The sequence below is a fragment of the Amblyomma americanum genome, chromosome 7 (genome assembly GCF_052857255.1).
Source record: "Amblyomma americanum isolate KBUSLIRL-KWMA chromosome 7, ASM5285725v1, whole genome shotgun sequence".
In the NCBI taxonomy this organism is placed as follows: domain Eukaryota; kingdom Metazoa; phylum Arthropoda; class Arachnida; order Ixodida; family Ixodidae; genus Amblyomma; species Amblyomma americanum.
Genome location: NC_135503.1, coordinates 64,168,940 through 64,186,556, shown reverse-complemented (window position 1 = coordinate 64,186,556; position 17,617 = coordinate 64,168,940). Strand labels below are relative to the sequence as shown.

Genomic DNA, 17,617 nt, shown 5'->3' with positions numbered 1-17,617 from the left:
CATCCTGCGCTGTTCTATCGCAAATGAATAACCATATGCCCAACCTGCCCTCCTGGCAAATTTCATTTTTTGTACTTCGGCCTCTTTTTCAATATTTCAATCTCGACTTCCAAACAGCGCCTGTCTCCTGTCGTGTCCCTTCATTCCGCGCTGTTCCACCGCAGACAACGCCACCCAGTTTTGTTTACTATGTATGTTATCCTTTATCTGAATTTAATAAACTTGACTTGATTTAATTTGGAAAGGAGCCTGGAGCATGAATTCGTCCAGCCTATAAAAGCATGAGGCAGATGAAATATATCTCTTTATGGAAACATGAGTTCATACACCGCTGGCCACAATGCTCTTTGCATGTCTGATCGAAAAATAACCTCCAACAATCACCCGCTATACAATTGCCTTTCAGGTTCTTCTGATGCACGAGCTTCTCTCTTCCAGTCCAGGGACAGTTACTTAGAAGAGCTAGAAAAATATATATACCGCTCAGTCTAAAAAAAAATAAATTCAAATGGCGTAGGAACAAGCAAGATTCAGGCCACAGCGAGCAAAGCGCATGGAATGGGCACGGGTTCCTTGTCTCTGCCCCAAGGTTTTTATGACAGGAGAAGTAAGGCAGCAAAAAGAAGAAGACAAATGGTTGTGCTCGTGGCCAGCAACGCACACGTGCTTTTTCAAAAGTCGCAAGAACAGGTCTCGAGGCGAAGAAGAATGCATTCTTCCTGTAAAGTGAAAAATAAAACTCGCCGTATGTGGTAGGCTTGCTGTGTCGGTGGATATATATAATGCATTGTAGCAGTTCGTATGTGGATAAAATTGCAGAGAAAAGGAACAGGCCGGTCTGTTTTGAATTTTTTTTATGTCGACAGGGTAACAATGCAGTTGTAGAGGCTTAGCACTCTTGTTGCTCTAGAACAGACAACATCGTAGCGACAAGAGAATGATCGCCTTTCATTATTCCAGGAAATCTTGCGAGCGTTCCATCACCCGCTGCAGCTCAATGGCAGAAAGAAAAAGCATAAGCAGAAATATACGTTCGAGAATTTTGCTCCAATCAGCTTTTGCGATAAAAAGCCCACCAGCGTGTTCGGTCACTACAACGTGACCTCGTGAATCAGCCGAACGTTCCAGAGCGCAGCGTCCTGCCCATCGGCGCAACCATGAGAGCATTCCTCGTAGTTTGCCTTCTGTCAGCAGGTGAGACTATGCAGCTGCGAGATGAACGAAAAACTAGCGCACTATTTTCAGCTTCTGTAACCCGCATTTTAAAATGAGTAATCCAACAAAGAGTGTTAAAGTTCCTCCTTACTACCCTGGGCGTAATCTCAGCAGCTCTTGAAATTAAACATTCCTATTTCGCGAAGTACACAATTCCAGTTGCATTTATTGACGCTTTCGGCCCATACAGTCTTGTGGAATAGAGGCAAGAAGTGACATATAAGTGGCACGACTTGGACTTCGGCACTACACTTAACACGTGCAACATAACCAATCAGCAGGCACGCAGCAGCACGGAATAAGGGTTTACAGGTTCCAGATGTGACACATATACATAAAATGGCGGGAATCAACAGCGCATTGAAGTGACCATCATTTGCTTAAGATATTTAAATAGGTTCTAGCACAGTATATACAATTTGCCAACTGGCTTGCAGCCAGTAGGTCGGCGTTTCATGCTGCTCCATGTTACGCATTAGACGCCTAAATGCAGTGAAGCGTCAGTGATTGGAAAACAAAAAGCGTTTTGATTCTCTTGTTTGCACCTAGAGGGGACAATGACATATAAAGCCTGAGGTTTCCTGAATTCTGTTGGGAATTCAGTGCCCTTTTTTCTCATTTTTCTTTTGGTAAAATATTTGGTAAAATATTTTGGGTACACTGTCGGCGTCTGAAAAAGTGCAAGAAATGAGAGCAAAATAAATAGGTTTTTAAATTAATATCTCTGGCAGCGATTTTAAGGAAAAAATGGCTGGGTATTTATCATTGTTTGTCGTGAATTGCTTAAGCAGGTTAGAAAGCCTGAGCCCGAACATCTGTTGACTGTAGCTTCTGCGGCAGTCACCAGCGTACAAACATTTAGGGCTACAACTATTTTATGCAATTATGCTGTCTTGAAGCGTTATATATTGTGTGAGTGTGTTATCCTCGATGGTTCTTAGTTTAACAATTTCCAGCTTCATACATAATGGTGCATATGCTCGAGGTAAGGATATTAAAAATTAGTCTCTCAATGATCTTTGTTTGGGAAGTAAGAGTCCTGCAATGTTGTGGTTGACCAAACTGAAGTGCAGCAATTGACGACAGAGAAAAACAGTGAATTATAATGCAAACACTATTTTAAAGCGGGAATACTACTCACAGGCGGCGCGTAGAACACTTCTTGCGTGAGAGCTTTCTAAATATGCTTCGAGGAATAAATGCTTGATGTTCTGACGAATTTCGCAGCTTCTGTCAAAGTATTCCCGACTACCTGAAGGGAGATCTCAACAACTTCGTTTGGAGTAGAAGAGTACGGCTTTCATTTTATTGATATTAAGGTTTAAAAATTTGTACATTCTTAATGTTTAATTCCTGCGAAAGTACCTTTACCACTGGTACATAGCTCTATACCTAAATTTCCGGAGAAAAACAGGCTACTCTTATCAGCGTAGATAATATTGTTACGACGAAGTGGCAGTGGAAGACGAAGTGGCCTCTCGCGTGAAAGGTCGAACGAAGAAGAGGAGGTTAGTGCAGCTCCCTGTTCGTGTTGTGCTCCCTGCTAGGAACTCTTTGATCTGACCCCCAACACCTGTAAATAAATGTAAATAGTATTTCCCCGTAACATCCTTGGTGGAGGTGCGGGGTAGAGGTGGGCGAGAAGACATCATCGTCGAGGTAGCCCATACACGTAGTGTTGTGATCCTTGGGCTGGGACGACCTAATCAACGGCAGATGTGGCCGTGACGGACCCACAGGCGGAGACTGGGAGGTGCCGTCGTTCGCGGAAGTCCACATGCCGGACCCTCCCTTTGTTGTCCTGATTGCCTCGTTCGGCCTTCCTGCGGGCCTGCTTCCGGGCGAAACCCGCCTTCCCAGAATTGCTGCGGGGCGCGCTGGCACAAGCTGCTACCGAGCAGCGGACTGGGAGAGGCGGACCTGGGTGTCCCGGCTGCGAGGAGGACACCCGGCTCGTCGACAAAAACTCCGAGAAGAGGGCAGAGTTGTGTGTTCTGACTCTCGAGTAGAGTGGCCGCTCCGCCGGTCGGTCTCCGACCAAGTTTTTACGCTACCATGACAATGTGAATAGTGTACATAAAGTTCTCCCTTTTGGTCACCTTAAATCCGTCTCCGGACCGATTCGTTCCTGTTCTGCCCGACAACACCTGCTGAGCGACGGCATGCTACCCGATCTGCGACAGTAGTCCACTTAAATCCGCGAAGGAGTGAGTCCATCATCCTTTCGAAGGTAGCTGGTGCATTACAAAGTCCGAACGGCATGACTTTGAACTGGTATAAACCGTCAGGTGTGACAAAAGCTGTTTTTTCGCGCTCCCGCTCATCAACGGTGATTTGCCAATAACCGGAACGAAGATCAATTGAAGAAAAGTATTGAGATCCGTGGAGGCAGTCGAGAGCATCATCGATCCTTGGGACTGGGTACACGTCTCTTCTTGTGATGCGGTTCAGGTGGCGGTAATCAATGCAGAAACGCCAACTGCCGTATTTCTTTTTAACAAGGACAACGGGAGAGGCCCTAGGGACTGGAGGACGGTTCAATGATGTCCTTAGCGAGCATCTTTTCCACTTCCTTTTGTATCACTTGGCGTTCGTAATTGGACACTCTGTAAGGCCGGCGGTGCAGAGGAGCGGCGTCACCGGTGTTGATACGATGCTGCACAATAGGCGTACGCTCTAAAGGGCGGTCATGGAAATCAAATATGTCCTGAAAGGATGCCAGTAAATGGGTAAGCGCATGTGCTTGGTCTGCGGAGAGATCGGAAGCGATCATATTGGCATAATGGTCAGGTCTCGGAATAGCTGTGAAATGACCGTCCGAAGAGAGCGATACACAGTCTGTGACTGCGCAGATCACGTACTCGTCGGTCGGGGACAATGTGGCGAGGCACATGCCTTGAGGAAGCGTCTGGACGTGCGTACTGAAGTTGAGAACAGGTAGCCATACGCTGCTTGCCGACACTGTGACAACTGTATGTGCAAGGGCAGCATTCTTTGTGACGGGCAAATCAAGGTCAGGAGTGATGACATACTGGCCGTTGGGAAGAGGTGGAACAGATTTAAACAAAACGTAAGTAGCGGCTGCAGGTGGTAAGCGGGTGAACTCGGCAGTACAGAGACGGTGCACAACTGGGGCAGGTCGTTCTAAGAGGAACGGTAGGTCCAACTCAACAACACTTGTAGCACCGTCAATAAGAGCTGCGTGCTCACTAAGGAAATCAAGGCTGAGTATGATTTCATGAGGGCAGTGGTTGAGAACGGTAAATGGCACGGTGGTTTGGCGATCAGAAATCGTCGCACGAGCAGCGCATAGGCCGAGTACTGGGGACGTTGTGCCATCGTCAGCTCGAACAACGGCTGTAGGAGCAGGCGTCAGTACTTTGCGGAGGCGGCGACGTAGGTCGGAACTCATCACAGAAATGTGGGCGCCCGTGTCAACCAGAGCAGAGACGTCAACTACATCCACTTGTATGGTCAGTAAATTCCGCGGAGCACGAAGAACTAAACGAGGATTTTGGGGCCGGGTCGTCACTGCAGCATCACCTCTACACTCTAAAGAAGCTAGTTTTCCGCCTGTGAACATCCGTAGGGGCTAGGAGAGGCAGCGCATGGTCGTTGCGGCGAACGGGACTGGCGACACTGTGGGGATGGTGAGCGGCTGAAGCGGGGCGGTGAGACGTCGGTGGTGGGGCTTGATGGGTCCAAGGATCGCGAGAAAGGACTTGAGCGGGAAGCGTCGAGGCGGGAAGGGGAAGTCGAGGAACGGGTCCGCTGGGAGGAGTACCATCGACTACGGCAATGACAGGCGATGTGGCCTACACGGGAACAATTGAAACATATGGGCCTGTCGTCAGGCGTACGCCACTCGGAGGGATTGCGTGGTCGAGGAGTGGCGTAAACAGGCCGGACAGGATAAAGAGGAGAGACTTCGGGTACTTAGGGGGAATGAATAGCGGCGACTGAGTTGAAACCTAAGTTATCAATTTCCTGTCGCACGACGGCTTGAATAAGAGGAAGGGTCAACGGCTGGTCGGCCACAAGAGTTGGTAAGGGAGCCGGACTAATTGCTTGAAGCTCACAGCGCACAATACGGATCACGTTCTCAAGTGAGGTCTGCTGGTTCCAAGAACAAAGATCTTGGCAGGAGGAATACGCAGCTGTGTTGGGCAGGCGTGCGATATGCTGGGTGATCCGTCGGCTTTTGGCGTCCTCGAAGCGGCGGGATTCTTTCATGATGTCGGCGGTCTTGTCGCAGTTGATGTAGAGGAGCAGATTGAAGGCGTCGTCTGCGATGCCCTTGAGCACATGTCCGACTTTGTCAGCCTGGCTCATCTTTGTATCCACTGTGTAGCATAGAGGCAACACATCTTGAATATAAGAGACGTAGGACTCCGTGGATGACTGAGCGCGACTAGCAAGATCTCTTTTAGCGGAAAGCTGCCGGCCGAGTGGTTTGCCGAAAAGGTCGATAACCTTCGGCTTGCAGTCAGCCCAACTGGTCAGTGTCTCTTCGTTGGTATCACACCACTTGAACGCCGTGCCCTTAAGGTAAAAAACTATGTTCGCAAGCATGAAAGTTTGGTCCCAGCGGTTGTTAGCGCTGCACCGTTCATACCTGCGAAGCCAAGTCTCGACGTTGCCATCATCGTCGCCAGAGAAGGTTCCAGGATCACGAGGGTGAGTGAGGACGATGGAGGACACCGATGCTGCCGAATCTTAGGGGGATGCTTGCGTCATTGTCGGCCGTGGTAGGTATCGTCCGCTACGTAGTTCCGTCTTCATCAAGACGCTGACTGCCTGTCTCGGAACCCTGTCGAGCCACCTGATCTCAGTGACAGTGACGATATCCCTTCCTTGTTTGGCATTTCTGATCTACTCAACATCGCTGAGGAGCAGCGCAAGGACCCATATTTGCAAACCATTATCGAGGGCCTCAGCTCAGGAAGCTCGAAGCGCTCCCTGCAGCTCTTCGATACCAAAAATGGCATCCTCTATCGCCGCAACTTCCTTCCTGGCGGGACCTCCCACCTTCTAGTCATTGCCCAGCCGTTGCGCTCTTCTATAATCGCAGAAATTCATGACCTGCCTGCAGCTGGACACCTTGGTGTGGCAAGAACCTACGACCGGATGCGGCGCCGCTTCTTTTGGCCTGGCTTATACCGTACAGTCCAGCGTTACGTCACCACTTGCGACCTCTGTCAACGCAGGAAGAAGCCTTCGGCACCACCTCCTGTTCTTCTGTACCCTATAGACGTGCCCGTAGAGCCGTTCCACCGTGTAGGGCTCGACCTCCTTGAACCATTCCAGACCTCAGTATCCGGAAATTGGTGGATCGCAGTAGCCACCGACTATGCCACTCGGTACGCTATCACCCGTGCATTGCCTACGAGCAGCGCGACCGATGTCGCTGACTTCCTTTTGCACAATCTTATTCTGCAACATGGTGCCCCTCGTCAATTACTCACGGACCGTGGACGCTATTTCATGTCTCGAGTTGTTGACGACATCCTGCGCTCATGTTCAACCAAGCACAAGATTGCCACAGCATACCACCCGCAGACGAACGGGCTAACCGAGCGTTCGAACCGGACATTAATAGACATGTTGTCTATGTACGTCTCCTCCGACCACAAAGACTGGGATCTCTCCTTGCCCTATGTGACGTTCGCTTACAACACCTCCCGGCATGACACAACCGGTTACTCCCCGTTCTATCTCTTATACGGGAGACATGCCGTCTTGCCTTTGGACACACTTGTCCCATCCGCTGACCGTCCCGTCACCGCCTACGCCCGTGACGTCATTGTTCAAGCTGCAGACGCTCGCCAAATCGCCCGTAGTCGGCTCCAAGCGTCCCAGCAAGCACAAAAGTCTCTGTACGACAATCGCCATAGCCACGTCACCTACGAACCGGGGTCGCTCGTTCTTCTGTAACCTTCTTCCCGCCGCATCGGTATCTCCGAGAAACTTTGTCCCCCTACCATGGCCCTTATCGTGTGGTGCGTCAGGTCACCGAAGTCACGTATGAAGTTGCTCCTCATACGCCTGCATTCTCATCAAGTAGACCACCCACCGATATTGTTCACGTCATGCGCCTCAAGCCCTACCACGTCGCTTCTCGACCACCGGCCTAGCGCCGAGACGGCGCTCGTGCCGTCGGGAGTCATGTTACGACGAAGTGGCAGTGGAAGACGAAGTGCCTCTCGCGTGAAAGGATGAACGGAAAAGAAGAGGTTAACGTGGCTCCCGGTTCGTGTTGGTGCTCCATGCTAGGAACTCTTTATTCTAACCCCCAACGCTTGTAAATAAATGTAAATAGTATTTCCCCGTAACAATATATTTACCAGTGGTACCTATGTTAACGATATTATTTATGTAGATAATGCAATGTAGCTAATGCAGATATTAATGTAAGTAATGAAATACGGGGGCCTAAACTTCGTCCTTGCGGATTTCAAAGCAATGTGTTCTGTGACCTAGGCATAAGAAGAAACTAAGGGGTAAGCTCTCCCGCGCAGTCCCTAGCAGTCAAGATTATTGAGTAGGGTTTCGTTATTAATGAGGTCGAAAGCTTTGGTGAAGCTTGGAAACGTGCCACAAAGTATTTTTCTCTCCTCGAAACTATTTGTTATGTTGTTGTTTTTTTTACCAAGAAAGGCTAGCTCAGTTGACTTGTTTTTCCTCAACCCATAATATGCGGGATATAAAATATTTTGTGGGTCAATGGAAGATGTAAAACCGTTAAGAATATTTTGCTAGCAAGGTCCGCTCGCCGCCAGAAACTAAAAAAAATAATGAGGATGCTTGTTTCGGTGGTAATGTCTCCCGCCTACAGCCAAAGCGTATTTACGCCCTGTTTACCAATTTAAATTAAATACCGCCACTTTCCTCATGTACACCTTCGTCTCAGCAGTTTCATTATCACAATCATTGTAAGCCTGAGTATGACAACCGCAGGACAAAGCCCTTTCCTATATCACTTCAATTTACCCTGTCCTTTGCCAGCTGCATCCACCCTTTGCCCGCAAACTTCGTAATCTCATCCGCCCACCTAACCTTATGCCGCCCCCTGCTACGCTTGTGCTCTCTTGGTATCCACTCCGTTACCCTTAAGGACCAGCGGTTATCTTGCCTTCGCAGTACATGTCCTGCCCTAAGTGCGTTTCTTCCTCTTGATTTCGACTAGGCTATGATTAACTCGCACTTGTCGTCTGACCGACTCTGCCCTCTTCCGGTCTCTTAACGTTACACCTAACGTTTTCCTTTCCATACCTAGCTGTGTTGTCTATATTAAGTTCAACCTTTTGCTAGCCTTCACGCGTCCACCCGGTAGCCGCGGTCCAGTAAGTTACAACTGCTACATAGTTTTCTCTTGAGGGATATTGGTAAACTGCCATTCATGACCAGAGAGAACCTGCCCACTGCATGATACACCATTATTATTCTCCTGGTTATTTCACTCTCGTGGCCCCGATATGCTGTCCCTACCTGCCCTAAGAAGTATTCTCAAACCACTTCCAACGTCTCGCTACATGCCATGAAATGTTTATTTATTTCTTATTGAGCACCCACAGCACCCGTATGGAAAAATTGTACAGAAAAGCATGTGACTATTTGACTATTTTACAGGAGCATTAGAAAAACATGTCACTGCTTTAAAATGAGTTTGCAAACGCCTCGTTTGAGTGAATCATTGCAATATCGGCTGTAGCTTGTGGCATTAGCTTATGGCTCTAGGAAAAACGACATCTTAAACGACGCTGGTTTACAGGCGATTTCCTTAACCTTCTTTAAATGGTCCGGCCACCATGAAACATGACCATGTTTGTAAAAATACTTCAGAGACTGTTGAACACTAGTTAAGCTTTTTAATAATAATAATAATTGGTTTTTGGGGAAAGGAAATGGCGCAGTATCTGTCTCATATATCTTTGGACACCTGAACCGCGCCGTAAGGGAAGGGATATAGGAAGCTTTTTGCTGATTGATTTTTAGGCACACCGTTCCGCTCTGCCTTTTTCGCTCGTTAATCATGCTTTGCAATTCATCAGCTGAGTTACTTAGCAAGGCAATGTCATCAGCGAATCGCCGATTACTGAGGTATTCTCCATCAACTTTTATCCTCAGTTCTGAGGAAAAACAGCGCAAAAAACACAGGACTAAGACAGACAGACTCAATCACTGACTAACAACAAATTGTATTTAATGCGAGAGCGACATAAATACACGGAAAAAATGACTGATGCGCAAGCGCGGAATAGGAAAAAACAACGTCAAGGCAAGGGCACCAAGCTCGTCAGTCTGAGTTAAGATAGTTCAGCTCGTGGCGTGATAATGAAGCAGAAGGTTTGCTTGCAAATGAAGATCCCTTGCGTGCGATGACATGGGTTTCATAGATTTCCCTAGTGCGTTGCTCAGGGTAGCATCTGAGAATTTTTGCACTGTTCAAAGAGGGGAACGCAGTTCTCACACGATTTGTAGTGTACGACCAGGTTGCTTTTGGGAACAATGTCCTCCAAGGATGAGGCGTGCTCCCTGAGGCGATCATTTATACAGCGCCCCGTCTGACCAACATACGTGGCTCCGCAAGGCTCCGCGTCCCCCTTTTTGAACAGTGCAAAATTCTCAGACTCTACCCCGAGAAATGCACGACGGAAACCTACGAAGCCCATGTCATCGCGCGCAAGGGATCTTCATGTGCCAGCAAACCTTCTGTTTCATTATCACGCCTAGAGCTGAACTATCTTAACTCAGACTGACGAGCTTGGTGCCCTTGCCATGACGTTGTTGTTTTTTTCCTTTTCCGCGCCTGCGCATCAGTCATTTTTTTCGTGTATTTATTTCGCTCTAAATACACTCTGTTGTTAGTCAGTGATTGAGTCTGTCTGTCTTTCTTAGTCCTGTGTTTTTTGCGCTGTTTTTCCTCAGAATGTCTCACCAACTTGCCCAACAATACACCTTGATGCAGTTCCTTTTATCCTCAACTCTTCCAAATTCAGGTCTCTGAATACCTCCTGCAAATACGCGGTGAATAGCATTAGAGAGATAGTGGCTAACTGCCTGACACCGTTCCTCATTGACACTTTGTTTTTTTTTTATGGACGGTTATGATGACTGCGCAGCGGCTACAAATACCTTCCAGTACTTTCACATATGGCTCTTCCACATCCTGTTTCTGTAATGCCTGCATGGCTGCTAAGGAAGTTTCGACTGAGTAAAATGCTTTCTCGTAGCCAATGAATCCTACATATAGGGGTTGGTTTTATTATGCGCGCTCCTCAATCACCTGATATATAGCGTGGCTATCGTCTATTGTCGAGTAGCCTTTACGAAAGCCAACCTGGTCATTCGGTTGATTGAAGTCTAAGGTTGACCGGATTCTATTCGTGATTGCCTTTGTAAGTACCTTGTAGGCAACGGACGGTAAGCTGATCGTTCTGTAATTTTTCGAGTCATTTGGCTTCTATTTTCCATTAAGATAATGTTAGCGTTCCTCTAAGAATACAGTACCCTCGACGTCGTGAGGCACTGAGTATTCAGGGTGGCCAGTATATCTGTCACAATCTCCCCACCGTCCTTCAATTGATATGCAGTTACCTAATCACCAACAGCTGCTTCACTCCTTTGCATTCAAGAATATGCTGCTCCTCAAACAGCCCCTCATTCTCCTCTGTATTTTTTGTTCTTGTTTTTTTTTTACAGTATGTCTGGCCAACGCTCGAGGTTTAGTGGGTAAGGGGAGGGCAAGAGGACGAGCAAGCGGTAGGCTGTTTGCGGGCGCCGAATCACGGGGTCCGAGCGGACATCCTGGCGTCACCTACAGCCTCGGAGGAAACATCGGAGGACAGATCAGTGGCAACCTTGGAACGGGACTAGATGGCAGCGGATTTGGTAAGACCGTTTTTTAACCGGTATTTTTCGTATGAAATGAACCATAGCGCGTGAAATCCACCTTAAAGCCCGGCATCAAGTTATTCGTACGACTTGATCGTTTTTGACGTGTACGATCATTTAGTAGGCAAATAGATCAGAGCTCAGCCACATTCTTTTTAACATTGGTGCACTTCCCATATGCAGATGCGTTTTTTAGTTCTTGTGTGGAAACTTAATTTTCAAACTCGCAGTCTCCCTTCATAAAGACATATACATATGGTTGAACGCAACAATGAACAGGCGCTCTTACTTTCAGTTGGACAAATTTTCTAACTCGATTGAATAAAATGACTTCCTTTTCCGGGGGTCCCTGAATCCTTACTAGGCAGTCTTTAGTAGTCATGTCTTTATGGAAAGACATTAGCAGGCTTATGATCGCGCTGCTGTGATGTTTACGAGAAGGACGTGCAAGCCCGTTGGTGGAACAAGTTATTTGCTTCTGTGCCATGAATGAAACTAAAAAGAGTCTGCATTGTTTAGTAGCTTGGATACTAGCTTTCACCCGCAAGTTACATTTTATATGTCCGCTGCTGAATGACGCGCATATACCTTTTTTCCTATAGGTATTTTGCGATTTTGTTTCGTGCCTCGTTTACGCGCAGAGAGTCATCCGTACACCTCCTAAAGGGCCCCTGAAAGAGTTAGGACTAAGAATAACAAAACTGAAAAACTCAGACATTAAATTATCCTCCTCCAGGTAAAATTTTCTCGACACAGATATTGGTGATTAGAAACGACCCACTTCATATTTTTCTCTCAACCCATACGCAGTACCCAGCAAGAAAAAAAATAGGAGACTTAGCACACCTTATAAGTGTAAAACGAAAGCACTAGTGATTCCCATTGTTGCTACTTTGGTGTTTCTTTGTCATCCTCTTTCTGCCTTCTCTTTTCTTGCTTCCCTTTCTTCACTTCTTTCTCTCGTGGGTAGATTGTGATGACATCGTCAGGTCACGCGACCTAGCTGTCTCTACGAGTCATTGCTTTAATCCCCACCTGCCAAGGTAGGTACGTTCCTTACAACCCGATGGATAGGTTGTGAGGACGTCACAATGTCATGGGACCTCTCAATCGGTTCGGCCGGTTGCCACCTGGCACAGTGGGCAGGTTGTGATGACGTCAACAAGGTCAGTAACCTATCTCGACTAATCAGCGAATTTCGTGACACAAGCAGCAATTTTTACGCAATGTGGGCTCTAATGCTGTCGAATTAAAACAAAATCAATTTTACAGACGAGGGCTCCTCACCGCCCAAGACCCAACTAGTTGTTTCCTTTCTTTTTGGCTGTTCGCTAGTCCGCAAAGGCAGGACAGTAGAGGTCCGCAGTCGTGGTCTAGTGGCTTGGGCGTCCGCCTCGGCTGCGGAAGGTGGCTGGTTCGAAAGCCACCGCCGGCCACCCACCGGCAAAAATGGGCACAAGCGTCCCCCGGCTCGGCGCCCGGCTTCCTCAGGGGTGTGTGCTTGGAAGAGGCTCCACAAACTCCGCTGCACCCCACGGGGGGCAAAACCAGTTTCGAACACTCAACCTGCAAAGGTGGTTCATAATTCAGATGAGACAATGAGTTGATCTTGGTGTTCGATGAAGTTTAAATGAGCTCGCACTAGGGAGTTCAGCAGATGAGAATGTGCTCGAAGAAGTTCAGCATGCTGCGCCATCAAAAAAAAGGGCCACAAATGGGCTTCTACCGCACGAGGCGGATTTAACGTTGTTCAATTTAACGTGAGGTCAATGCTGAAATTGCGCGCTGCAAATGAATCTACAAAGTCAGCAATGAGCCAACTTTGCTCTTCTGGTACTAGCCGCCGCTGTAGCTCAGTAGTTATTGCGTTCGGCTTCTAGGCTTCTGATCCGAAGGAAGCGGGTTCAATCCCGGCCGTGGCGGTCGCATTTCGACGGGGGCGAAATGCTAAAGGACCGAGTACTGTGCGCTGTCTGTGCACGTTAAAGAAGACCAGGTGATCGAAATTCTTCGCAGCCCTCCACTACAGTGTCTCTCATAGCCCGACTCGCTCCGGGAAGTTGTGCTTTAGCTAGGAGCCTAGAAGGAAACGAAGTCGGACTGAATATAGGTATCTCTGTTGTCAGGCAGCGATAAAGAGGGAAACTTGATTTCGCGTCCAGATGTCTATGAGGCAGCCTTACTCTCCCGACATGCAAAAGATCAGGCCGCTTCGAGTGAGCAAACGGATAGGACAAAGAATTCTATCAGGCTAGAGACACCCAGTTAGCTAAATGGCCTGATCGCATCGCTTTCAGAGTCAACTGTTCCGTGAAAATATTACAACATAGCACGCTGCAATGATGACTCATCATTGTCACGGTTGGCGGTTTAAAAGCTTCCAGGATTTCGCTCCGCACAGAAACTCAGATTACACGGAGATTTCAAATGAACCTTTCTATTAAAATCTGAATGGAGCCGTTTACATGGACAGAGCAAAAAAATAGTGCCTCCTTAAATCCGCGTGGACACTCAGGATGCCGTGTTTGTAAGCCTCAGGCTGTACTCACAGATCACGGTGAGTCTACATAGCCTGCTTAATCATTGTGTCCCAAATTTAATTAATGCACTGAAAAAAAATCACCTGCACTGAACCGACCCTTGCAAGACCGTACGTGTGTTTAGCATGTACTTTGCGGTAAAGCACCCTAAGCGCCTAAAAGCAATCGTGGCACATATATAGTCATTTTGGCTCTCACCACGAAGTGCTGCGCATCTGTAAAATATCGCCGCTAATTATCAGCGTCAGAGCACACAGCTTCAACTCACGTGAAAGGCGACTTTTTCATGCAGCAGCCTTTAACTATCAATTCATTTAGAAACGAAAAGGAGAAGCCATTGCTGCCATTGCTGCCATGGCCGCGGCATTAAACTAAACGCACCTACTGCCCTTAATTCCCTTGGAAACACTGATCCCAAGGATGTTTACAGTGCGCAACGCGAAAGCGATGTCATCTTAGGAAGGAGGCAAGCGCAGCGACGTGCTGTAGCAGACAACGCTGTAGCAGACGGTTCGCCTACGGCTTTCACTCTGCCTGCGCAAAAGTTTATCGCTGTTACCTCCATTTTAATTCACCTTCTGGCCTTCCAGTTCAGCAGTGTTCGTAAGTAGTTTTGATGCGCGCGCGTCGCGATGGCAGCCAAGAGGAACGGGCAAAAGGGCGAAAAGGAACGAAGCGGGAGCATAATAAAGGCCGCTTTACGCTTCTGCAGAAATTTTGCTTTCTCTATTCTCACGAACACGAAAATTGACAGCGCGTTAAAATTCGGTAATAACGGCACTAGTCTCAAACCCGACTGTGCCACGTTCAACATGTACTGTGCATGCGAAATTTTACCTATAAATTAAGTTAGAAAGGTCTAGTTTTATTAAAACCGTTTCGTGCACCGCTTGTATGGGAATATAAGCTTGTGGGAATACAAGCTTGCTTGTCGTCACCAATAGGGTGCCTTAATTATTGAATTACACAATATCATGCGTTAGCATAAATGGCTTGACAATTACATTCAGTTTGCTTCCGATTCCACAAGTAAGTTTGAGGATGAGGTTTCACGAGTGCTCTCAACGAATGCATCGCGTTTTTCGACGCTCCACTGCAGCCATTCATTCTATTTCTTTTCTGAACCCACATTTTCTTCCTCTCAGCATCAAGTGGACGTGCATACTGGCACAATTCAGTCGCTTTTCTTTGTGCATAATTTCGATCGCTTTCTTTTGGTGGAATTATTCAATAAATTGAAGCCCTCGGAAGCATGATCAAATGTATTGGGCGAAGACGTTATGCTGAAATCCAGACAAATTCACGCAGTTAGGAGCTGAGATTTTCATGTCCCAAAAGAGGAAACATTGCGGTTCGCTTACGAAGCAGGCTGGCATGCTAAAGAGCGAACCGCTTTATTTTGTTCCCAAGCAGCTTAAGTTAGGTATCTGAAAGTCAATCTTGATTTCCATAAATTGTTTTCGTTTTTCATTTTCTGCAGGAACCCAGTGGGGAGGATATGACTCTGGATTCGGCGGCCCATGGTCGAGTGGCTTCTACCCCTTTGGAAACCTTGGATATTATCCGGGAAATTACGAGTTTTACGGAAACAGCGGCTGGGGTTCGAATTACGGCTTGAACGGATTTTATGGAGCACCGTGGGCTAACCAGGGATACCGCTATGGCTTCTATCCCCAATTCGGCAATGGCTACGGCAGCAACTTTAGAAACAACGGCTGGAGAACCAGTTTTGGCCGCGTAAGGAGGGCAGCTGGTCCCGTTGGAGCTGCTGCTCTTGGTGCCGCAGCAGGTGCCGCACCAGCTGTGGCCGCTAGGTGAGGCTCACTTTCTTCCCTTTTACAGTTAAAAACCGTGCGGACAGTTTTAAAAGCTTACTTACTTGATGTACTTTCTGTCTGCTCTATGATACTAAAGATTATTTGAGCGAGTCTCGGGCCCCGTTCTAGGAACAATGTGCGACATTCTGGCCGATCTGCTTGGCAAACGCACCATTCGCGAACTGCATCTTTTAATTCGCACCCCATTTTTCAAGTCGTCGTGTTGCTTGCTTTCCTGTGCGCTTTGCAGAACTCGAAGTGTGAAGCACAGTGTTGCGCTTTACACTCGCCCGTCATGTTAATGTGGCTATAGCAGTTGGCTATAGAGTGCTTCCTCTTCTGACGTTTTTAGCCTCACTTGGGATTTGTAAAATAAGGCAACTTAACAATGTACGAAAAGAAGACTACCAAATTAAACAGCACGCTTCACCGTGTTCTTAACCTTCGCATTAGACCAAAAGCGTCAGATGGTAAAATTTATTCTGTATTACTAGCCCTAATCATTGCACACTATCGCTGTTTCCCAAAATAGTTCGAACTGCCCGGTGAACTTCTGTCCTCCTGTTTACCTACGCGAGAGACATGTAACTGCTAAGGAAGGAAGGATGCCTTGACTGAATCTTCTTCCCGGAGGAATTGAAAGGCGCAATGGGCATTCTCGTTAGTTCTAACGGTCTTCCTGCTTTTTATTCATCCAGTGGCTCTTCAGCATCCTCACCATGAAGCGTTAAAGAATGAAGGTTCGGGAGGTCTTCAAAAATGTGAGTACCGCCACTCGTCACAGCACATAAGACAGCACATACCGCAGCAGCATGAGAAGCGATGTGAATATACTAAACCTTGTGGAATGCAATGACGATGGGCTTTGTATTCCTTTTATACATACTAGCACAAAAATTCATGAGCTCATGCGTAATAACAAGCTAAAATACCCGCAAGGCAGCGTATACTATACATGAGCGCAGGTAGAGCGCACAAAGACAATAGGCTGCAAGAAAGTCAATGAAGCACACAAAAAAGTGAAGCGCATGGCCTTCACATCTGAAGTTTCGGACGTTTTACTACCCTATACACCAGTACTAGCCGTCTATCACAGTAAAATCGCGCATGAACCAGCACTTGCTGCAATCCCGTTCCCATTTATAAAGGCTAACAGTGACCCCGTCCTGCCTTCTGAAAAATGACGGTATAAGTACTGAGAAAATGTCCGCACTGAGATGTGTGGTACATGGAACTAGAAAAAGAATGCTACGGCAGCATCTACCAATAGAACTTTATATGTCTGTGGTCCCTGTAAGGACCTCAGGGGGTGTTCTTTGTTCTTCTAGCTGAAAAGATCCTAAAACGATCCTAAGTCTTATAAAACGTGAACTTGAAGGCAGCCTTTCGCATACATGTTCACGAGGAGGTTTGGAGTGTCTTCTTCGATACTTCAGCAAAAATCATTGTGAAACAAAGAACGCAAATCAGACAGCCAAATTCAAACAATATATTTCAGATCCAGTGTCCTACATACTGTCTTCTCTAAACGTTGTTGTTTGGCAGAGACATCACTGTTCTGTTTAGATATATGAATGATTCCTCTTATTTATAAATTTGGAGGGGTCGTGTCGATGTGGACTAGGAAATGGCTTTGATTGCTGGTTTTCATAACATTTCTCCCTTTTTCTTTTTCTTTTCCACAGATTAGCCTGAATTCTTCTGGAAAAATGTATTGCTGCAGCGAAGGACGGGCGAACCCGACTCAAAGCAATATACCACAAGCCATTCTCGACGCCGCTTTCTACATCTACAAATTTGTACAATATGCTTACATCAGAAAAGTCTGGGCCAGCTCTCGACAGACGCTGCTCAATAAACAACGCCAACAGTTCCACGCTTTGATTCTTTTACAGCGACAGATGTAAGCCTTTCTCAAAAGTAAAGAGCTAATGGGCTGTCGCTGCTGAGCAATGCATTAGGGCTCGTTTTGCATGATCAGCGTTCCACACCTCTTGACGAGGACAGTAACTATTGTCCTCAGCCCTATACTACACGGGGCCTCCACGGATACTACAAGAGCCCCACTACACGGCTTGGTAGCAAAGCCTTCGAGCTCTTATCGTATGACAAAGACTGCATGATTCTTTGCCTGGGCTAAACAACGTCACC

At 47.2% G+C, this 17,617-nt stretch overlaps 1 protein-coding gene across 1 annotated transcript; it reads left to right on the top strand.

Moving 5' to 3' along the window:
* The first annotated feature begins 1,044 nt into the window (after positions 1-1,044).
* On the top strand, positions 1,045-17,342 carry LOC144099245 (uncharacterized). The gene is made up of 5 exons (XM_077632418.1): positions 1,045-1,194; positions 10,918-11,106; positions 15,130-15,463; positions 16,165-16,227; positions 17,152-17,342. Exons 1-4 carry the CDS (start codon positions 1,158-1,160, stop codon positions 16,187-16,189), a joined length of 585 nt encoding a protein of 194 aa, XP_077488544.1. The 5' UTR covers positions 1,045-1,157; the 3' UTR covers positions 16,190-16,227; positions 17,152-17,342.
* The last annotated feature ends 275 nt before the right edge of the window (positions 17,343-17,617 follow it).

Bases quoted from the DNA above. Each gene is read 5' to 3' on its own strand.
- LOC144099245 (XM_077632418.1), top strand. From the start codon at position 1,158: ATGAGAGCATTCCTCGTAGTTTGCCTTCTGTCAGCAG. The intron at 11,107-15,129 runs GTAAGACCGTTT...CATTTTCTGCAG, and splicing joins ACTAGATGGCAGCGGATTTG to GAACCCAGTGGGGAGGATAT. The intron at 15,464-16,164 runs GTGAGGCTCACT...TTATTCATCCAG, and splicing joins GCACCAGCTGTGGCCGCTAG to TGGCTCTTCAGCATCCTCAC.